This window comes from Pelmatolapia mariae, linkage group LG20 (genome assembly GCF_036321145.2).
Source record: "Pelmatolapia mariae isolate MD_Pm_ZW linkage group LG20, Pm_UMD_F_2, whole genome shotgun sequence".
NCBI classification, from domain to species: domain Eukaryota; kingdom Metazoa; phylum Chordata; class Actinopteri; order Cichliformes; family Cichlidae; genus Pelmatolapia; species Pelmatolapia mariae.
Window position 1 is genome coordinate 42169360 of NC_086244.1, and position 22494 is coordinate 42191853.

The 22494-nt window shown below is 42.0% G+C and overlaps 1 protein-coding gene across 3 annotated transcripts in view; it reads left to right on the forward strand.

Moving 5' to 3' along the window:
* Positions 1–6875: 6875 nt before the first annotated feature.
* Positions 6876–22494, forward strand: part of LOC134619587 (leucine-rich repeat-containing protein 38-like) — a 30456-nt gene continuing 14837 nt past the window's right edge. For 2 of the 3 annotated variants that reach the window (XR_010092014.1, XM_063465508.1), the window contains exons 1-5: positions 6876–7773; positions 9387–9525; positions 9646–9735; positions 10446–10484; positions 11102–11180. Coding sequence is in view for 2 of the 3 variants with exons in the window: in XM_063465508.1 (XP_063321578.1) it covers positions 7119–7773; positions 9387–9525; positions 9646–9735; positions 10446–10484; positions 11102–11180 (1002 nt within the window). In the remaining variant the exon portion in view is untranslated. Of the gene's footprint in view, positions 7774–9386; positions 9526–9645; positions 9736–10445; positions 10485–11101; positions 11209–11586; positions 12288–22494 lie in introns of those variants that run through there. The other variant, XM_063465507.1, reaches the window with a different exon arrangement.

Sequence of the window (22494 nt, forward strand, 5' to 3'; positions counted from 1 at the left end):
GAGAGAGAGAGTATACATAGTATGCAAACGGCTACCAAACAGCCATCATAATTCGTCATACAATGAGAACAGGACAAGTCAACAATTGACAATGACTAATTAATATTAAAATCTGTAACATAATGTATTGTTTGGAGTTTAGGCTGTTACTGTTACTATTTTTACCATTTCTTCTTTTAGCAACTGTAATCCACATTATTTCCTTAGGGATTAATAAAGTATTCTGATTGTTTCAGGATACATGACCTGCCATTATCCAATGACACATCTGCTTACCTGTATCTTTTGCTCATTTCTCCTCCTCTTCTTTTCTCTTTTTTCTAAACTGAGGACCTGATGGCTTTGAACCCAGGATTCAAATCATGAATACATAATGGGCTTGGATTTACAACATGTGCTCTATTTGGAAACAGCAGGTCTCCCTCCCCTTTCCACTGGTTCTGTATGAGACATTAAATCATCAAAATATAAAATATAAATTTTAAATTGTTATTGTTATTACCCCTGGTCCTAAAGTGTATATTTATTTTCTTACTCTTCTTATATTTATTGTTCGTTTACTTGCACTGCTGTAACTGGAGCCTCGTCGTCTCGTCTCTCTATATACTGGACTGTATGTAGCGGAGATGACAATAAAGTTTACTTTGACTTCAGCAGCGAGCAGGTGCACCGAGGAAAAACATTGGTGCAAATTATAAGTCTGTATCATAATGTCTGCTGTTTTCGTGTTTGTTGTTTTGTTTTTATTTTGTTTTATTTTGCGAGTTGGTTATTAGACGCTGCTCCAGCCAGCCAGAGAATCCCCCGCCGCCCTCTCCTCCCTGTGCCGCAAGCAGCAGGCGCACCTCGCAAACGGAGGGCGCCCTTACTCCCAGCAAATGGGCGGTAGAAAACCGATTCATGCCTATGCCATCCCCAGTATGCGCTGGCATGACGTCGCGCAGCAGGAGTACGAGCAATTTTATTTTTTTTTTGCCGATGCCCGTGATGCCGCCCCCCACCACGATGCCGCCCCGGACAACCGCCCGTGTCGCCCGTATCTAAAACCGCTACTGGCTGTGAGTTCTATTTGTTCTTTTTTTATATCTGGAAATTAATGATAGTATTTTGTAACATTTTTTTCTTAATCATTTGGTTTATATTGTTGTAACTTTATTGCAGTTTATTGTTTGATAACAGCATTTTGGTTATTTTGTAATTGATTTAATTGTTAGCCACATGTTTAGTGAAAGCTGTTAATTATAGATTTAATTTTCTGCTAAAAAAGAGCATTTGATATGTATTTTCATTAGAAGACTTCATTTCCCAGAATCCTCTGTTGCAGAGATGGAAGTTACTCATGTTTAGCTAGGAAAGAAAAGTTTTCGGGAAGCCATTATATGTTGCTCTGATGTCGGTCAGTTTATGTGTTGTACACCCTTTTTTTGAAGTCCCATATAAAGACTATTGTTTCTATAACTGATGTCTGATCCATTTTTCTGGCTAAGTGGATTTGCCACAACATATATTAAGTCATATTATTCCTTGCTTTTTTAAATGTTTTTGTCAATGGATGTCTTCAGAAAAAAAAAAAACTGCTTTATTGCAGGAACTCACAATATATAGAAAATAAAGCTGCGCAGAAAGCCAGGACTACAAAGCCTGGAAACTACAGGGAAAAAATGATGGAAGAGGAAACATCTGGGAACACAGCTGAAACTAAACACAAAGGGAAGTTAGACTGAACATAACACACATGGGACAAGGAACTATCAAAATTACACAGCACACTATTCAAGGACCTGCTTGTGTCCTTATATAGATGCTGTCAGAGTGTACTGTACTGCATTCCAGCCTCACTGCTCAGGAAAAGACAACGCTCCAGAGGGTCATCAACCGTGTTGGGCAAGTGACTTTGAAAAAGTAATTAATTATAGTTACTAGTTACTTCTTCAAAAAAGTAACTAAGTTAGTAACTGAGTTACAAGATTCTAAAAGTAATTAATTATTTGAAAAGTAACTATTGCGTTACTTTAAAAAAAACGTTTAACCCTCTGGGGTCCAGGGTATAATTGGCCATTTTTAACTACTTTTGATGTTTCCTCTACATTTCACCTTTAAAAACGATTTACTTTGCCTTGTTTGGTGTCATCCTTTTCAGCACAACCTCACGTGTCTGAATTTACAGTTATCTTTTCATTTTGACATACTGTATTAACACAATTGATCTAAAATCAGACAAAAACATAAAATCCAAGTAGAAAAAGTGATATTTTTTACTGTAACAACAACAACAAACATGTTTAATAAATCATATTTCATAACTTTAAATGCAAATATAAATTGTGCACATATGCACAAGTTTTGCAAACAACAAAGTTATTTGCAGCGATTTACCTTTTACCCTTTTTCAAATAACCATTTCAACCTGTTTACATAACAATCAGCTGTTCTGCATTCAATAAGATGCCACAAATTATTTGTGCCACTCCAAAAATCTCTGTCCACTATAAAGGAGAACATCACAGCTCATTGTTCTGACACACAACACAAAACCATCCACAACACTACACACTAACTACACAAGACAAAACATTAACTACACACTCTCAAAACTCGCTCTCTCTCTTTTTCTGCTGTCTTCCTCTCTCTCTCTCTCTCTCTCGCCATCACTCCTAAAACTTCCCCCTCTTCCTAAACAACCAAATGTCATGACGAAAGGGGTGTTTTTTGTTTTGTTTTGTTTTATTTTTTGCTCATAAGCAGAGAGTGCTTGCTAGCGCTGTCCTTAGACAGTAAATGTGACGAAACTATTGAGGAAAAACGCGGCATATATATTGTTTATCATGACTCTGGTTTTGCTAAAAAGTGATCGTCTGCTAGAAAGTGATTGCCGTCAGCGGGAGCGCGCGCAGCTGCTTAAAGCTGTAGCGCCCAGATTACTTACGTAGACAGCTACTTCAGTGCAACTGATATAAGATGCGGTAAGCTGAACACAGCTTCAACCGTCTGTTTGTTGAAAAATAGTAACGCGACCGCACCGCATTTTCTTGTTAGTAACGGTAACGCCGTTGTAACGATAGAAATAGTAATTAGTTAAATTACTTGTTGCTGAAAAAAGTAACGCCGTTAGTAACGCTGTTACTTGTAATGCCGTTATTGCCATCACTGGTTATCAAGACAGGAAAGAAGATCATGGTGGTGGTGACTGAAGCAGCCAGATCCCTCTGCCTACTGGAGAAGGTCACCACCATCTCTTTGGTTTTGCTAACGTTCAATTCAAGTTTGGAGCTGTCACACCACTCTACAAACTCCTGCAGAGCGGGCCCGTGGTGTTGTGAGGGGCCTGACGGCAGTGACAGGAGAACTGTGTCGTCAGCATATTTCACCAGGCGACAGTTGGGCTGTGTGGATCTGCAGTCATCGGTGTAGAGGATGAAGAGCAGGGGGGAGAGCACACAGCCCTGGGGAAGCCCGTGGAGGTGGAACGGAGACCGGAAAGAGAGTTGTTGACCCGAACTTTCTGAGTCCTGTTGGTCAAAAAGTCCAATATCCACAGGATTAGCTGATCATCCAGGTGAATTAGGAGGAAAGTTTAGTGGCCAGGATACGAGGCTGCAGAGTGTTGAACGCTGATGAGAAATCAGCAAACAGAAGTCTGGCGGAGGAGTCAGGGAGCTCCAGATGTTTGTGGATGGAGTCCAAGATGAAGAGTTTTGCATCATCGACACCTCTGCGTGCACGGTAAGCAAACTGGAGGGTCCATCAGGGGGTCAGTTGCTCTTACGATGTGCTGTTTTATGATCTTCTCCATGGCCTTCATCACCAGGGAGGTGAGGGCCACAGGACGAAGATCATTCAGAGACTTTGGGTTGTTTCTTTTGGGGATGGGGATGACTGTGGAGTGTTTGCACAGCTGGGGGAAGGTGTGACTGTCAATTGAGTGTTGAAATAGACACACATCCTAGTTGTCCTGCACAGTGCCTCAGAACTCGACTGCTGATGTTGTCAGGGCCGGGTGAGCTCCTCTCCCTGGTCCTCCTGAGGGCTCTCACCACGTCCTCAGTCCTGAAGGTGAGTGCAGAGCTGCCAGGTTTGAGTGAGGATCTGGACTCCTCAAGCTGGGCCATGTTGTCCTTCTCAAACCTGGTATAGAAAGCGTTGAGGTCGTCAGGGAGGGAGGAGGGGTTGCTGCCCTCCACCTGGATGGTTCTGGGGGTGGTGACCACAGTATTCACAGAGGCCATGGTTTTGAGGCCCTGCCAGGCTGAGTGGAGGTCCCCTGTGGTGAATTTTATTTCAACTGTGTTTTTATACTCCAGTTTAGCAATTTTTATGGCCCTCTTGACCTCCCGGTTGACCTCCTTTTTATCCAGAGCAGAGCCGGTGAAGAAAATCCTTTTTTTTTATATTAAGGATTTCCTTGAGCTCCTTGGTGATCCAGGGTTTGTTGTTGGGGTAGATGGAGACTGTTTTTGAGGGGATAATGTTGTCAACACAGAAGGAGATGTATGATGTCACCGTGTTGACTTGTTCGTCGATGTCATCAGAGGGAGAAAGAAGGCTGTCCCAGTCAGTGGCTTCGAAACATCCTTGTAGGGTGAAGATACTTTCCTCTGTCCACTGCTTGATGTTTTTGGTGACCTTTTTAATCCTCTTGATGACTGGGGTGTAAGCAGGGGCCAGCAGGATGGTGTGGTGGTCTGCTGAGCCGAGAGGGGGGAGGGGGAGGGCTTTAAATGCATCTGGTACAGAGCCATAGCATTTATCCAGAGTCTTCCCCTGACGTGTGCTGCATGTAACATACTGTTGGTATCCTTTAAGCAACTTGTCAGGGGAACAGTGGTTGAAATCACCCAGGATGAACTTGGGAGAGTCCGGTGATAATTGTTCCAGTTTGTACAGAGTGTTGGTGAAGTACTCTGTGGCTTTAGCTGCATCAGCTCTGGGGTGGATGTAAACCACGATGATGAAAAACTGTGGGAATTCTCTGGGGAGGTAGTAGGGGTGCAGGGAAACAGCCAGAAGCTCGATGTCTGTAGTGCACAGCTTCTCCCTCACAGTAACTGTAGAGCAGAGCACCAGCTGTTGTTTACATACAGACACACGCCGGTGCCATGTTGCTTCCCGGTGCGTTTGCGGTCTCTGTCCATACGAAGAGGAGGTGAAAAGCCATCAATGTGCAGCATGCTGTCGTCATCGCTGTTGTTTAACCACGATTCTGTGGATGCCAGAATGGAGGCAGTTCTGTACTCATGCAGGTAGTTGACGCAGGCTTGCAGCTCGTCCAGCTTGGAGCGGAGAGCCCGCACATTAGCCAGGATAATGGACGGGAGCGCTCGTTGTTTGTGCGTCTCCCTCTTTAGTCTGGCTCTCACCCCACTCTTCTTTAATCCCCTCCCGGTTACCTTGTTATTGTGAGTTTTTCGATTTCCGTGTGCACGGAGTATTTCTTTGGGAAAGTAGTCCGTGGAAGCGGAGCAGAAAAGCCGTAGGCCAGGCTGCAGCTGCGGCCGCAGCTGGATGAGGGAGTCCCTGGTGTAGGTGAGCCTTGGGTTCATGTAGACTGTCGAAAACAAGTCCGAAAAATCACAAAAATGAGGAAAAGGAAGAGAACACAAATATACAGAGTAGACGGCGAAATACAACAACGAAAAGAGCATTAAAGTTAGAAAAAGAACGCAAAACTGCTCAGCTGACTGGCCGGTCGACCGCACGAGCAGCAACCTGGGACCGGAAAAGCTAGCTAGCTAGATAAGTAGATAGATAAATAGATCATATAATTTCATTGAGCTTTTGGATATTGCCATACAAACCTGACACGGACAAAAAGGAAAAAACATGGAGACATGACTGTCTGGGGAACCAGAAAGAATAACAAAACACTGGTCACAGAAACCAGCATTTACCATGATAACACAGTAAGAAATGACTGAATGAGAAACCATGGTTAACATAACGTTTTTTTTTTAACTACTTCTGTGAGTTACCATCAGCAAACTGAAACCACTTAGAAAATGGTGGCGTGCCCTTTCAGAATAAGCTTGTTTAGTGCACGTTAGTTCAAATGAACTGGCATCCTCTCTGCCTTCTGTAAATGAAAAGCGCCCTCTGTTGGACTGAGAATACGTGGTCATTGAAGAATATGGCATTTCCCGTCCCTCTATGTTAAGCATGGTATTTCAGTAATAATTATAATTTATAATTATAATTTATTTTTATTACAATGTATAATTAAATAATTATTTTGTTACGTAATTTTGTGTTTGTATTAGTCTATTTCTTAATTTGTTACACAGAATATGCAATAACTGTTAAGGAACACCCACTGGCAGGTTTCTTTTACTTTTTAAATCAAAAATCCCTACCATAATGCTGAGTATTTACACATAAAGCAAAAGATCACGGGGGATGGTTTGACTGTGATTCCCAAAGAGGGGATGCTGAAATGTCCTGATTCCGGTACATATGAGTATGTGGGATGTTCTTGTTGGCTGAACATATGCTAAAGCCTCAGACATGAGCCACAGCTCATGATGCCATCTTCACTTGGAGCCTGCCAGTCTGGAAAAGAGGATTTTAGTTGGCTTTCAGTGGGAATTCACACTAGTATTCTTTTCAAATGACCCAAATGATGACACAGACAGCTGTTTTACCTGAAAAACATTAAGAAAGCATATAGGCCTGTCCTCAGTAGTCTAAATATACACAGATTTATACACACAAAACGATCCCTGTCAGATGTCACCCCTACAAGCCCCACCCTGATCGCTTCTGGTTTGCTAGCTTCCATTTACCACTGTGTTAATCTGTTCCCTTTTCACATCCCCCCTCCTCCCGATTCTCTTGCATGCTCTCTCTTTTGCTCCTCCCCTCTCTTCCCTCAAAGCCAGCAGCCTCCTGCTTGATCCTGCCTGCTTACTACATGGTCTCTTGGAATACAGCATACCTTTTCTACTCCGTGGCATTTCGACTTTTTTTTTTCAATTCACACTGCAAAGCACGGACGGATGCCAGCTTGACCAACAGTGTTTAACCTTTCCTTCCCCTTCCTCCTCTGTGCTCGTAACCTGTTTATCCATTTGTCTGTCTGACCTGCATTTTAACCTCCTGTCAATACCCTTTGACCCCACTGTTTCATGATTAATGCTGAGACCCCCTTGACAATGTTACTATGTATTAACTGGTTGAAGCCTTTCCTTGCCTTGTTGTTTTCCACCTTGCTTAAACGAGGCCAGAATTGTCCAACCAGCTGTTTGTGTCCTGACCACCACACTGTGAACTGCTCTGGCCAAGGTCTAACTGGAGTACCAGATTCCATTCCTCTGGACGTCCGCCGTCTCCTACTATCCAACAACTGGATTCCATGGATCCCTTCTGACTTCCTGGTCCTTTACACAGATCTGGTGTATTTGGACCTAAGGAATAACTCCCTTTCCCAGCTGGAGCCAGGGACCTTGAGCACCTCTTCAAGATTAGTCTTCTTGGACTTGGGAAACAATAACCTGACTGAAATCCCCTCAGGAACATTTGAGGAATCAAGGAGTCTGATTAAACTACGACTAGGGGACAATCCCTATCTAACTATGGTAGGCAGAGATGTTTTTACAGGGTTGACGTCTTTGAGGGAATTGGAGCTGGAGAGGAATGGTCTCACAGGGCTGGATGTCAGGGTCCTGGAACCTTTGCCCTCCCTTAACATGGTGCGTTTGGAGGGCAACCCCTGGCTTTGCAACTGCCACTTTGCCAAATTGTTTGTATGGCTGACAAATAATCAGCATAAGCTCCCAACAGGTAAGATGTAAGCTAAGTGTGAATGAGCATTTGAGAAATGTAATTATTTCCATGAATTATATTTTAATGATTATAAGACACAGACATACATACTACTAATTCCTACTTCCTAAAGCGCCTGCTGATATCCAGTACTGTAATCAATATGAGTCAGCTATTCCTACGTGGCAGCAGAAAGCGCACTATAAACACAACTGTTACTGTTGTTGTTCTAACATCTGAAATATAAGCGAGTTTTCTGTTTTTATCTTTTCTTCCTCCCTGTCACACTCTTTTTTTGAGATGTTTCAGTAATTGATAATGATGATAATAATGAATGTTGTCTTTATTTTCTTTGCTAAGTTGACATTATTATCACAACTGTAACGTCAGCTGTAATATACACAACTTGGCAAGATCTATTTTTAATTGTTGCTTTGTTCCCTTATTTCTTTTCTTTTGAATTTAGTGCTAGCTTTTTGCTTCAGTGATTTGACATTCTTTGTATTCCAAATTTGCCCTGTGCCCCCAGCGGGGTGCCCCTCTTAATTTGCTAGAAGCAAGTGGTGGAGGTCCTGTCTCCTCTTATCTTGACCCTTGAAACCTTTACCCTGAACTAGTGTCTGTGCACTTCTTGCTTCTTTTGATGCACTAGGCTAGAAAATCACTAGCTTGTAAGCAATTTACTAGTGTGTAAAGGGAAAGAACCTAAAACATGAGTTTACATGTTAGGTCATCATGTCTTTCTTCTCTTGATGCATCACACTAGTCCAGTACTTTCACATTAACATACCATCATGTGAAAATAAAACACACCCTTGCTACTTCCATCAGAATTAAAACATTAGAAGAAGCCAGATTCTATGCCCCTCTATGAAAAGCTGAAGTTTTGGGATTTTGTTGGTCTGGTGTTAACACAATATCACATTCATCACAGGAGTTGCACCTGAATAAACCACAAGACTTCTAAAACACTAAACTTATCTTGGACAGATGAGACCAAAGTAAAAACATTTGGCCATAATGACTGACACCAGTCAGTCATTATGGCCAAATGATGACTGATTGCCAAATGAGGACAAAATTAAACACGCATATCAGCACAGATATCATGTGTTGTGGAATGAGAACCCAAGTGCAGACACTGAGGCACGGTACTTATTGAAAGGGTTTTTTCAGGTGTAATAGAAGTCCACAGAAAGGCAGGATAAAGTGAAGTATATAAATATAAATGGAAGACAAGCTGGAGATGATAACAGGAACTCAGTGGAAGGATAACAGCTGTCACAACAAAGAGAATAAATTGATTAGAGGCATTGGGAAAAAGTGGGTGAAGAAACAGCTGCAGTGAAGCAAAGAAAATACGATAGATGAACAAAAACTATCAAAGCAGAAGCGACAAACAACCACCAAAATAAAACAGGAAGTAACTTAACAAACGTGGGACTTAACAAACATCAAAAACAAAAGGAACCCAAGGTTATCTGTAACTGAGAACTGAGGGCATGAAACACAAAAAACAATAAGGAGTCTATAAAAAGCACTAGAAGATAGAACTCATAAGCACAAGAAAAAGAATAAAGCAAGAAAATAAACCCAGATAGCAACATATTCTGGGATGGATCTGCCCTCAGGTCAGCAGATCCGCCCCACTTTCTGGCATCTGGACAGGATCCAGTCCACCTACGGAGAGGGTACACCTGCGTGTCTGCTATTCTCTTTTTTTCTTTTTTCCATAAGCAGTGGATTGGGCAGCGGCACTTCTCTAAAGAGGTAAGTACTGTACACTTTTGTGTCAAATATACTTCATTCATGAAGTTACCATTTCAGTGAACATATAATAAAAGGTTAAATGTTAAAAAAGCCCCTGAGTGGTTTATTTTGGTGTGGCAGGTGCGGTGATAAAGTTATCTGTCCCGCTAGCTGTTACTCCAGGGTTGAACACGTGAAGGAATTTCCCCCCCATTCCAGTAGAAACTGCCGGTAAAGTTAAGCTAACACTGCCTTTTCTGTTCTCCACATCTGAGCACATCCATTACATTAAAGTGAGTATCATAAGTTGAATTGTTATGTCAGAGTTTGAGCCACCATTTTGGGCGACAGTTGATAATTTGTTGGCCATAAAATTATCCTGATTGAGCTGTTAACAGTTCCTTTTCAAACATAGCCATGCATTTATAGGCAGCTTCTACCACATTGCTTGATTCTTAAGAAAAGGTCAAAATACTCCAGAAAATTCTGAATTGGCCCTTTTTCCTCTCTGATTTATCGGCACATTAAAGGGCAACAATAAGAAATTTGTAACAGCAGCGTCATCCTCTGAATGTTTCATCACACTGTGAGACATGTTCTTATCTTTCAAGACCAATTAGATGGAGTTATGATCAAGACACTGCGTTATTTATTTATTTTGTCTTCAATTCACCAACTCATCATATTTACCTCAACTTGAGTTCATGCATGATCCAGTTTTTGGTTTCTTTTTATCGAATGCCCCTCTCGGTCCTTACACATAAAATCGTGTTGAATAATATTAAAAACAGTTAACTAATCAGGGACGATCTTGATCTTGATCTGAATAAGCCCTAGACCATATAAATGTCACCACTTTCTTTCAGACTAAGAATAATACAGAATAATATCTTTATTAATTATATTATACATCTGTGCTGATCTGTGTTGATCTTATTCAGGGCCTGTTTCATCTTTGCACACTGCCTCGGGAAAATAAGGTAAATACAGTTTGAACTTTGCTTCAGTCACGTGTGTCTTTTTAATTTTTTGTGAACATCTGGAATCACTGGAATCCACTACAACAGCACCAGTCTCAGTTATTCGTGTTTTTTTTTTTCTTTGCTTTTAGTACTGAGTCTATTTTTGCATCGGTAAAATATAAATTATGAGCTAACTATGAAGTGTTAACACTCTGTGTTAAAGTCATGTGCACATGCAGAGTCAGAAGGAAAACGGAGGATGAAAATCTATCATGGTCTTTTACGGTTAGAGCAATGAATCTGAGTTACCTCACATGTGTATTTTCCTGTTGTGGGGGTTAATTAAACCCCCACCAAAAATAAATCTGGGTAAAGCAATTTTTAATTACAGTTTTCTTTTGATTGGAGGCTAGGTGAGAAGTGCCAGATTTCTTTTTTATCCAGGAGAACTCTAAAACAGCAGAAGGTGTTTTAAAATGTAACAAGAAATCAGCCAGATATCAGTGAACATTCAATCAGACAACTGCTTGCTATGAATCTTACATGTCTGACAAAACGAACAACATATGAAATGATGTGATGTGTGATTATACGATATTAAGAGGAAGTTTTTTCTCTCTCTGTCTGCTCTCCAGTATAGATTTCCTCCCTGGCTGCCATCTTTGCTTTGAAGATGTTGGAGGAAGATCAATTAGAAGGGGAAGAAAACGTCAGGTAGATGCATCAAAGACATTACTTCTCTGTAAGTGATAATGTTTGAACATGAATTTGACACCACAGAGCAATGCTGTGATCAAACTGACATCTGAACTGATGACTTTAAAAAAAGAAGTCATGCTAATTTATTTGATTGAGACCATTGAACTGAGTCCATGGGCTGAACATTAAACTTCCAGAGAGTTCAGAGCAGTCAATAATATCACTGTACAGATATCTACTAAGATCCCAAACACACTGATCTATTTGTAGCAAATTATTGAATAATATAATATTTATTCAGGATTCAGTTTTTTCTACCTATTTTTATATTTATATTTATGATTAAGGGTCACTGCTGGCAGTGTGAGATTTTAATCAAAGTGTATCAGAGGGAAAGTGCTTTTTTTTTTTGGACACTCAGGCTGCGGACAGCTGACAACAACAACAGCAATACGTCACGATGAACGGATCGAAAACATATCCGTATCGGATCTGGCCCGTTTGAGCTGGGAAATGACGAATCAGGTCCAGCTACGGCAAAGAGGAGCCAGGACGACAGGTCAGGAGGGAGATATCGTCACCCCCACTCAAGATTGGGTACCAAGCCCAAAGTATGATGGAAGAAGGAGCGTTGAGTGTGAAAGGAACTGACCTGAAAGACAGAATCATGGCGAAGATGAAAACCTGGACACTCCGTAGCCGGTTACCAAGAATATGTGAAGTACCCCCTGAAGGTCTACTGGAAGATGTGAATGCAGCACTATGGGCAATCCCTACTACGACCCTCAACAAGTCTAATCAGCTGAAATACACCACAGCCTCAGTGATCAGTGAAATGGTTGACTACAAGGTGAACAGCCACAAGGAGCAGTACCCTCCATGGAGAAGGAGACTAGAGGACACCTAGAATGGCTACCTGAAGGGCAGACAATCCTGATTCCCAAGGACGCTTTGCCTATTCCTACCTGGGAACAGTCTCCCAGAGCTAAAATGTACATAAGAAATATACTATATGTATATAGTTATAATAATAATAATAATAAACTTTATTTATAAAGCACACTAAAAAACCAAGGGTATACCAAGGTGCTTGACAAAAATAAAATAGGAAAAGGGAGATGGGAGGGAAAAGAGAAAGGACCTGGCACGTATCAATTATAAAACCTTGACAATCATAAGATATAAAAGTAGTTCACAAGCATAACGGATAAAAATGTACCAACGCACACCAAGTGTTAACTAGGTGGAAAGGCAAGATTAAACAAATAAGTCTTCAGCCGTGATTTAAACAGTGGCAGAGAGTCAGACGCCCGGATAGCAACAGGAAGGTTGTTCCATAAGACCGGGGCAGCTACAGCAAACGCGCGGTCACCGCGAGACTTCAGCCGAGAACGAGGTTGCTCCAGAAGAATTTGGGTAGCAGATCTAAGTGCTCTGACAGGAGTGTGTAACCTGAGAAGCTCATTGAGGTAGCTCGGCACCAAATTATTAATGGTTTTGTAGGTGAAAAGTAATATTTTAAATTGAATACGGTATTTAATTGGAAGCCAGTGCAAGCCAGCAAGAACAGGAGTGATGGAAGAAAACTTCCTGCTACCTGTCAAAAGGCGTGCCGCCGCATTCTGGACAGTCTGCAATCTAACGAGAAGGGTGGAGGAAAGGCCAATGTAAAGAGAGTTGCAGTAGTCCAACCTGGAGGTCACGAATGCGTGAATGAGTTTTTCCAGGTCATTGTGCGGAATGTAGCGCTTAGCCTTAGAAATGAGGTGCAGCTGATTAAAACTAGACCTCACAACAGCAGACACTTGCTTGTCAAATTTAAGCGAGCTATCCAGTAGTATGCCCAAATTACTGGCATAATCAGAAGGAGAGCTAGCAAAAGGCATCAGAGCAGCACACAGTTGGTCGCGGGGGATTTTACTATCAAACACCACGATCTCCGTTTTCTTTTCGTTCAGGACAAGAGAATTACTCTTGAACCAATCTTTAACCTCACACATGCATTCACAAAAATAGTGAAAAGACATAGCAAGATCGTCAGTAATCTCAAAATAAATCTGTATATCATCAGCATAGCAATGAAAGGCAATATTATATTTCTCAAAAATTGCTCCAAGAGGGAGCAGATATAGCGAAAAGAGAATAGGGCCTAATACAGATCCTTGAGGCACACCACAGCGTACAGGTACCGAGGAAGATGAGAAGTTGCCCAAATTAACCGAAAAAGACCTGTCAGCAAAATAAGATTTAAACCAGTTGAGGGCAGTGCCTCTTATACCCACAGTATGCTCAAGTCTTAGTAGAAGAATGTTATGATCAACCATATCAAAAGCAGAGGAAAGGTCCAATAAAACCAGGACCACAGAGCGTCCAGAGTCAGTGCTTACAAATAGGTCATTGAGAACTCTAAGCAAGGCCGTTTCAGTGCTATGCCGTGGCTTAAAGGCAGACTGAAATTTCTCTGCAATGTTGTTCGCGTCTAGGTACGCCTGAAGCTGAGAGAGAACTAGTCGCTCCAGGATCTTGGACAGAAACGGAAGCTTAGAGATTGGTCGATAGTTCAAAAGATCATAACAATCAAGATTCTTTTTTTTCAGAATAGGCTGGACTACAGCATGCTTAAAGGCCAGTGGGACAGATCCAGAGAGTAGAGAAAAATTCATTAAGAATAGAATGCTCGGTCCAATTACATCAAAGCAGCCCTTAATGCGTGATGGGAGAATATCAAACACAGTATTGGTGTTTTTCAGTTGATCAACCAGCTGCTTCAGAGTCGAAAGCGACACGGGCTCAAATTGATGAAAAGTTGAATTACACTCAGAGGAAAAGACGGGATAAGAGGCAGACGAAGAGGAAAGCTTAAGGGATGAAACCTTATCTAAAAAAAGAATTTGAAAACGCTCACAAAGAGCTTGTGAATACAGTAAAGGCATATCAGGACAGGGATTAACAACAGAATTAAAAATTTTAAATAGCATATGGGGGTTATGACCATTAGCCAGAATGACTTTGGAAAGAAAAGATGCCTTAGCCATTCTAGCAGCAGTTTGAAACTGTGAGCGGCTGGTCCGTAACATATCATAAGAAACCTGAAGTTTATCTTTTTTCCACCTCCTCTCATCCCGGCGACAGACACGTCGTAAGGCACGTGTAGTATCATTTAGCCAGCAATGAGAGTAGGTTCTAGGGCGCTTCATTTTGATGGGAGCAACAGAATCAAGAATAAAAGAACAGACAGATAACAGGATATTAGCACAACCATCAACCGAACAGAGAGAACAGTCGTCAGGTACAGCCAAATCAGAGGTAGATGAAAATAATGATAACAAAGTATCAGCATAACCATCAGATGAGCGAACTGAGCAACAGTCAGGAATTATAGGCGCCAAATCTAAAAAAGACACAGCAAACTTTACCACAGCTTCAGAGCTGAGTACGCGTAGTGGACGAGAAAGAGCTCCAGGGTGCAGTCCAGCGGCAGATAAGCCAATATCAAAGGAAATTAGAAAATGATCTGAAATCCCAGCGTCATTTATATCCTTAATACAAATATCCAGGCCATACGTAAAAACCAAGTCCAAAATATGGCCTTTAACGTGGGTTGGTTCATTTACCCATTGAAGGAGGTTAAAAGAGTCCATTAAAGCAAGAAAGTCTTTAGCAAGCAGGTCATCCTTACAACAGATGTGTATGTTAAAATCACCAAGAATAAGAACAGAATCATATTTAAAAAGAACGGAACCCAAGAAGTCGGCAAAGTCCGAGATAAAACACTTGTTATATTTGGGCGGTCGATAGACCAACACACATAAAGTGGTCATGGAAGCAGTCATCTCCAATAACTGAACTTCAAAACTAGCAAAGTTAGGCGAGGACAGTTGCCGAACATTATATACGTTTTTAAAAACCGAGGCTAAACCACCTCCCCTACCAGAAAGCCTCGGTGAACTAAAAAAGGCACAGTCCAAAGGAAGAAGTTCAGAGAAAGGAATGAGCTCACCAGGGCGAATCCAGGTTTCTGTAAGGAATAAAGCATCAAGGCCACTAGTAGAGAATAAGTCATTTAAAACAAAGGTCTTATTTACCAGCGACCTGACATTAAGCAGTGCCATCCGTGGCCAGGGTACTAAGTCACCTCTAGAAGCACGACGCAGAGTGCATAGATTGCTTCGACAAACTCCCCGTCGGCGCGATGTTATCCAAATCCGAGTAGGAAAGCGTGTCGCAGAGCGGGCAGATGATCAGCCGGGTAAACGGACGCGACGGCCACTCCGTCTTCCCCGCTTCCTGTAGCGTTTCTTGTGGAGACTAGGAAGCGGTAGGTAGGAGAAGCCGCAGGACGAATCCAGTTGTGGTAAGTTAGCACTGCCCACACTCCAGCAGGGGTCGGCCCGAAACGAATGGAGAGTACGAAGATTTAAAAGTGTTTGCCTGTCATATGTAATCAGTCCACAACCACTAGATAAACATAAGACTAGAAAAATAAAGATAAAAAACACAGTGCCGAGGTCCATAAGGGAAGGTAAGGGAAAAAGGGAGGGTAAAAAGCGGCGAGACGGACGGCAAGCCAAGTACACCGGCGCCATCTTGCATATAAAAAACTATAACTATAACTTCTATATAATTATAGAAGTTATAGTATTTTATATATAAACATACCTCACAGCACAAGCATACTCCCAACCTTTTATAAGACTGTATTATACATTGTTATATAGATATAGATATATATAGTGTTTGTTTGTTTTTTATTAATAAAAAACATCAAGAAGTCACAAGCAAAAAGAGAACACACCATGGCACATGTTTAAACATAGAAAGGTTTATTCATCAAAATGATTTATTATTAAAATAGACATAACTTAATTTTTTCACCCCCCACCCCCCAAAATACATATTCAAAGTACCATATCAGCCCAATATTAGACAGAACTGTCACATGATGCCAAACAGAAACTATCAATTCAGCTCTGTAGAGTGTTCGATCATAATAAAGCATTATAAGTTGTAGATTCTTCATATTTTTGGCAACCAGATGTCCTAATAGAAGATTGCATTGAAAAGCTTTGAATAATGAACCATTTTTCAATACAAGCTTCAGTGCTTCAGAAAGCTTCATTTGGCCTTCACTACTGTTTAGCATGGAAATTTTATAAAATGAAAATTTACAGCTTACATGTAATATGCCATTCATTCAGTTTTAAAATCAGATACTCATCTGAGAAAGTCCATAAAAAGTTGCAGTTGCTGTACTTCAGCTTCTAGTGTGAGGGTCATTATTCAAAAAGGTAATGTACAGTGGTCTCTCGTTTATTGCGGGAGTTATGTTCTAAAAATAACACGCGATAGGTGAAATCCGCAAAGTTGCCAACTTAATTTTTTACAGTTATTATAGATGTTTTAAGGCTGTAAAACCCCTCACTACAGACTTTATACACTTTCCTCAGACAGGCATGAACATTTTCACACGTTTCTCTCTTGTTCAAACACTCTCAAATTTCAAACCTTCGAAGAAAAATAAGTCCAGTATTATAGAATGAAACCAAAGATCAAACCCTGTTTTCAGGTCCAGAACATGGGAATAGAGCAGCTGCGAGCGAATTCATTCAACATTAATGAATCAATGGTAGGGAAGTAGAGGAAGCAATAAGAATGGGTTGAGTAAAGTTTGACTTATCTGACTGTTTTGTTTCGCCTAATGCGCCTTATAATCCCGTGCACCTTATGGTCCAAAAAATATGGTAACTTCCACCTTCCTTTAGCATGTCCAGAAGTCCAAGTTTTTGTGCGATGGTTAGCATCTTCCTCTGCCTTTTGGGTGCTACCGCAGGAGCCTTTGATGGTGCAAAACGTTTCGTTGACATTGTTGTGTTTGTTGAGGAGAAAACTTACAAACATACATTCAGCACTTCAGAGTCACACTGCTAGCGATCGAAGATTTATGTAAATTTGACAAGCTGAACGCATTCTGTACTGTACAGGAGACACAGAGGAGATTGATTGACAACGGTCTACAGCCAATCAGGATGCAGAACACAATTTTAAAAAAATATTGCAGAAAAAAAACAAGCGAAACAGCGAGGGCGCGAAAGGTGACCCGCGAGGCACCACTGTATTACACATTACTCATTTCTTTTTTTTAAAGTAATGCAGTATGTTACATCTTTTTTAGTTTGAGCGCACAACTCAGTATAGACTACATTAGGTTGATTCTGTTCATCTGGACGTAGTGTTTTCAGTGCGAGAAACATTTCGTCACTCATCCAAGTGACTTCTTCAGTCTGGAGACAGGAGACTGAAGTCACTTGGATGAGTGACGAAACACTTCTCCCACCTATGAACATAAAACCAACAACAAAATCAAAGCGGAAAACGCATATAATAAACAATATAGCTGAGTAGAAAATCAAAATATGAGTACAAATATAGAAGTCCTTCATGATCAGGATTATTATAGATGTTTAGCTGTTAGCATCTCACATTTCGGTGCTACCAGGAGTCATGGAGTGCTGTTAGGTTCTTCAGGAAGAATACCTGGATCATGTCAGCTCCTGGTAAGACTAAGACTTAGGCCCTAAGACTGGTTGTGGTTTGCAATATTGATTGATATTGGAGATTGCTGTGGTCTCCAGCCTGGCTCCTCCATCCAGGTTTTCCATCGGGTGTCAGAGTGTGTGAACATTAGTTTAAAAGTGCTTATGGCATAGAAAAAGCACTTATATGAATGGGTGAATGAGCCTTGTAGTAAGATAATTTTAGCAAACTCTATTGTTTATCTATCTTTATCACTAGGGGCTTGAATTTCATTTTATGTACTGGTTATGACTGTCATAATCTGTGGGTGCAGACGGTGTGGAGGGTGTTTGCAGGACCCAGGTCGGACACAGAAGAAGAGACAAAATTAACTTTAAACAAAAAGCGAGCGTTTTATTGTGACTGGAGATCATGAACAAAACAAAATGAGAGCAGAACAGGAGCAACAACTAAACAGGATCCTAAACTGGGAAGAAACTAAGAACTGTGAAGACTATGACTATGAAGACTGTGACGACTATGAACAAGACTTTGTGCCGGAACATGAAAGAATTATGAAACATATACAAGAACAAGCAACATGAATCATGTCCTGCACAGAATCTTGAAACCTGACATAACATAGGGGGTGGAACACAGACGACACGACACTGACAAAGAGAAACACGGGGCTTAAATACACTGAGGGATAATGAGGGGAATGAGACAGAAGGAGAGCACAGCTGGGAGTAATCTGACATGACAAGACCAAGGGGAAGAAAAACTTAATACACTGACATAGGACACAGACTTTCAAAGTAAAACAGAAAACATAAGAGACGCGGACTTGACCAGGGGATACAGCTGACAGGGGAGACAGCAACCCTAGAACACAGAAACAGAAACCAAAAGACTAGAAAAGATAAACTATGACAAAATCAAAATTCAATAAAGATACATCTTGGTTTGTGTGCTTGGTTCTCTGTGTGTTGTAGACTTGTAGTCAAGACCACCTAAACCGAGACCAAGACAATACCAAGACCAGAGGGTATTAAGACCAAGACCGAGACCAAGTCGAGACGAGACCAAGACCGAGACCAAGTCGAGACAAAAAAGTCTTTAAACTGCAGCCAGACGCTGCTTCGTTTACGGATGTCAGACATATTTATGTGTTTTTACCATGCACTCACACAGCCCTCCTCATCGCTGTCTACTGTCTTACTCACTTACTGAGAGGACAGACACACGCTCCACTTGACTGTCGCGTCTCTCACGCTCTCTGTTTTTCACATAATGATATTATCCTATATCCTCGCATGTGATTGGCCAGCTGAGCCACTGTGTGAGAGCTGAGCAGCGAAAGGAAATTAAATGAGAAGCCAGCTCTCGCTCAATGGGAGTCAACTCTGATTCACTACAAAGCAATCTCTAAGCACGGCTCTTAGAGCTGATGCTTTTGCACATCACACATTATCGAACGTTACGTTGTGTGTCATGGATACTGTTGACTCCAGAGGCGGAGCCAGACATTTTATACACCCGGGGCTTAGCCCTAAAGGGTAGTGTGCATGTGGGATTGGGGGGGGGTTAGAAATGACTGAAAGATTAATAGGCTCTGTTTTGAGTTTTGTTCAAAAAAGAATGACTTCATATAGGAAAAAAGTATATATCACATATGCAGGACACCTTAAACTAGTTTTTTAATTAAGCAGCAAGGCAGAACAAAATCAGGGCTGCATCAAGACACGAGGACTAAACCCCAATTCAACCAGACCCAGAACTGATCCGGAATTAGAACAGGACTACAACAGTTCAAAATCAGGACTACAGGCAGCAGCTTCTCCCTCCTCGCTCACATGCGTAAGTGCTGTGCTCAGTCACCTAGTGCCTGAGCTCGGATCATACCAAAATTAGGGGGAATTTACGACTGTGCACTATGTGCTTCGAATATTGTGTGTAGTTTTTGTTTTATACAGTTGTCAGTCAGGCATCTAACTATGAAACAAATTACACTCCAAAAGACCCCGGGCTTCTGAAAAAAAATGACACGGGCTTAAGCCCAGTAAGCCCCCCCCGCTCCGCTGATGGTTGACTCCAAATCTCCCGACCACCATGTCGATCTGAGAAAGCAAGACCGAGATAGCGAGACCAAGACAAGACCGAGGAATCCGAGACCAAGACAAGATCAAGACCACGCAAAAGTGGTCAAGAGCCCGGTCTCAAGACCAAGACTGGTCTCGAGACATCCAACTCTACTGTGTGGGTGTGTTTACCTAGTGTGAAATGATCGGGACCCCATGCAGCTTCAGGTGACAGTTTTGCACCCTTTATTTACTAAACGACATTCGGTTTTTTCATTTTGACATCAGGGCAGTCAGCTTTCCAGCTGCTTGCCTGCTCCTCACCTCTCTCCCCTCCTAGGTCCCAGTGTCAATGAAAAAAGGGGAGAACCTGATTACTGAGTGGCAGCAGCTGCGCAGCCAGCTACCCTGGCACTGCCCCTTAATAAATAAATAAATAAAATTTTATTTATATAGCACTTTTCTAGACAGAATCACAAAGTGCTGCACATAAGATAACAAATAATAAAAGCGTAAAACAGACAATATAAAACAGGCAGACATTTAACCAAAAACAGTTTTAAAAAGGTGAGTTTTGAGTTGTTTTTTAAAAACAACTACCGGGTCCACAGTTCTTGATGTATGAGGGAGAGAGTTCCACAGTCTCGGAGTCACAGTGGCAAAAGCTCTGTCACCCTTTGTTCTCATCATCATTTTTTATACTATTTTATTATTGTTTTTGCTATTTGTGCTAATTTTATTATTTTAATGTCATTTTAATAATCATTTAGATATATATATTATTTATTTTATATTATTATTTTTCTTATTTTTTAACATGCTCAATGTATCATTTTGGCATGTCAAGTGTACAGCACTTTGTGTTCAGCTGGGGGCTGATCTGAAAGTGCTATATACATAAATTGCTTGCTTGCTTGCTTTGTTCTCATCTTAGTCTGTTTTATAGCAAGTAAGCCCTGATCAGATGACCTCAGGGACCTGCTGGGGTCAGCTGTAGCAGATCGGAGATGTAGGGTGGTGCCAGTCCATGCAAGGCTCTAAATGTCAAGACCAGGATCTTAAAATGTACTCTAAATTCAACAGGAAGCCAGTGTAGCTGAAATAGCAATGGTGTCACATGTGAATACTTGGAGGATTTTGTCAACAGCCTAGCTGCAGGGTTTTGCACAGCCTGCAGATGATCCAGAGAACCTTTGCTTAGACACATAAACAAAGAGTTACAATAGTCCAAGCGTGAGGAAATAAATGCATGTATAGCAATCTCCAGTTCAGGGCGAGATAAAATAGGGCTGAACTTAGCCACATTTCTTTTCTTTTTTTTCTTTTTTTTTCTTTTTTTTTTGGCCTGTCCCGTTTGGTTCTTTTGCCATCAGAATTATTGTCTAAAGGCAAAGAAAGATGCCCAACGGGTTTACTTTACCAAATGGACCATCCCAGCCTTGCCGTATTGGTCTATTTGATTCACCTTTGCTTTTATTGTTTATTTTATTTTCATTTGCTGAACACGGGACAGACTTGACTGGAGAAAAGAAAGGGGAGAAAGAAAGAGGGAAAGAAAAACAGCGGGGAAGAGGGACGGTGATAAAGGGCAAAAACCAACAAAACAAACAGACAAAAAATACATATATCAATCACCTGGATCACCTGTTGAGAAAGAAAAAAGAGAAAACAAGCAAAAAAAAAGAGAGCAATATAATAAACAACATCATCGCGATGATCTATGTGAATATAACAGTAAATACTAAATATTAAATATTATTGTGCAGCACGTAAGATTGACAGCGCACAGTGTGCTTTGAGGTAAGAGCCAAAAAGGGTGTAGTTTGTGTGTGTGAGCACCCGTGTGTACACCTGTGAGCATGAGCGTGCTTGTTTTTAAAAGGTTCCTTCATGTAATGATCTGCTAGAGGGTGTGGGGGGGCCACAGCCCCGTCCTCCAGGGCATGAAGCAGGTATGGAGGAGATCAAAACTCCAGACATCCAGAGGCCCTCAGAGCACAAGAGACCAAGGAAGACCAACAGAGGGGCAGCCGTGCCACTATCCCAGAAAGAGCTGAGGAGAGCCCCAGATGAGGGGCCGCTCAGCAGCCGCGGAGCAGAAGCCAGGGGGGGTTGCAGTGACGTGCCCGTGAGCTCCTCCGGCAGCCAGCTGTGCCAGAGTGGCCGAGCCCCAGGCCGAGAGGCCGAGGGCACCCCACCCCCGAAGTGGCCCGAGCGAGCCCCAGGCTCCAGGCCCCGACAAGCAGCCACCAGGAGTGAGCCGGTGGGTACCTGGACGCCCATCCCCGGACACAAAGAACCACCAACGCACCGATGTCTGAGGGTGTCCGCCACCGGCAGGGGGAGTGGTGGGGGAAGATAGGCCTCCAAACCTTGTAGGGCCTGAGATGTCCCCAGAGAGGTGGCGTCTGATACCCAACCTGACATATAGACACAAACAAACAGGCACACACAGATACAAACATCCATTCCCACCCTCATGCTCTCATATGCAATTACTCAACACTCACCCAACGTGAAGACAGACATAAATAGACACTGTACACACAATCACACTCCCCAAGCGTACTCTATACCCCAGGTCTAGGTACCCTTGCCCCTGGAGGGGGAAACTGCACCCAGACACAGGTGGTGTTACCCTTTTCCCTGCAGTGGGGAGAAGCAGACCGCCCCGACTCCGCAGCAGCAGGGAGGCCCCACATTCCAGACCCCAATCGGACGGCCAACTCCTCCTC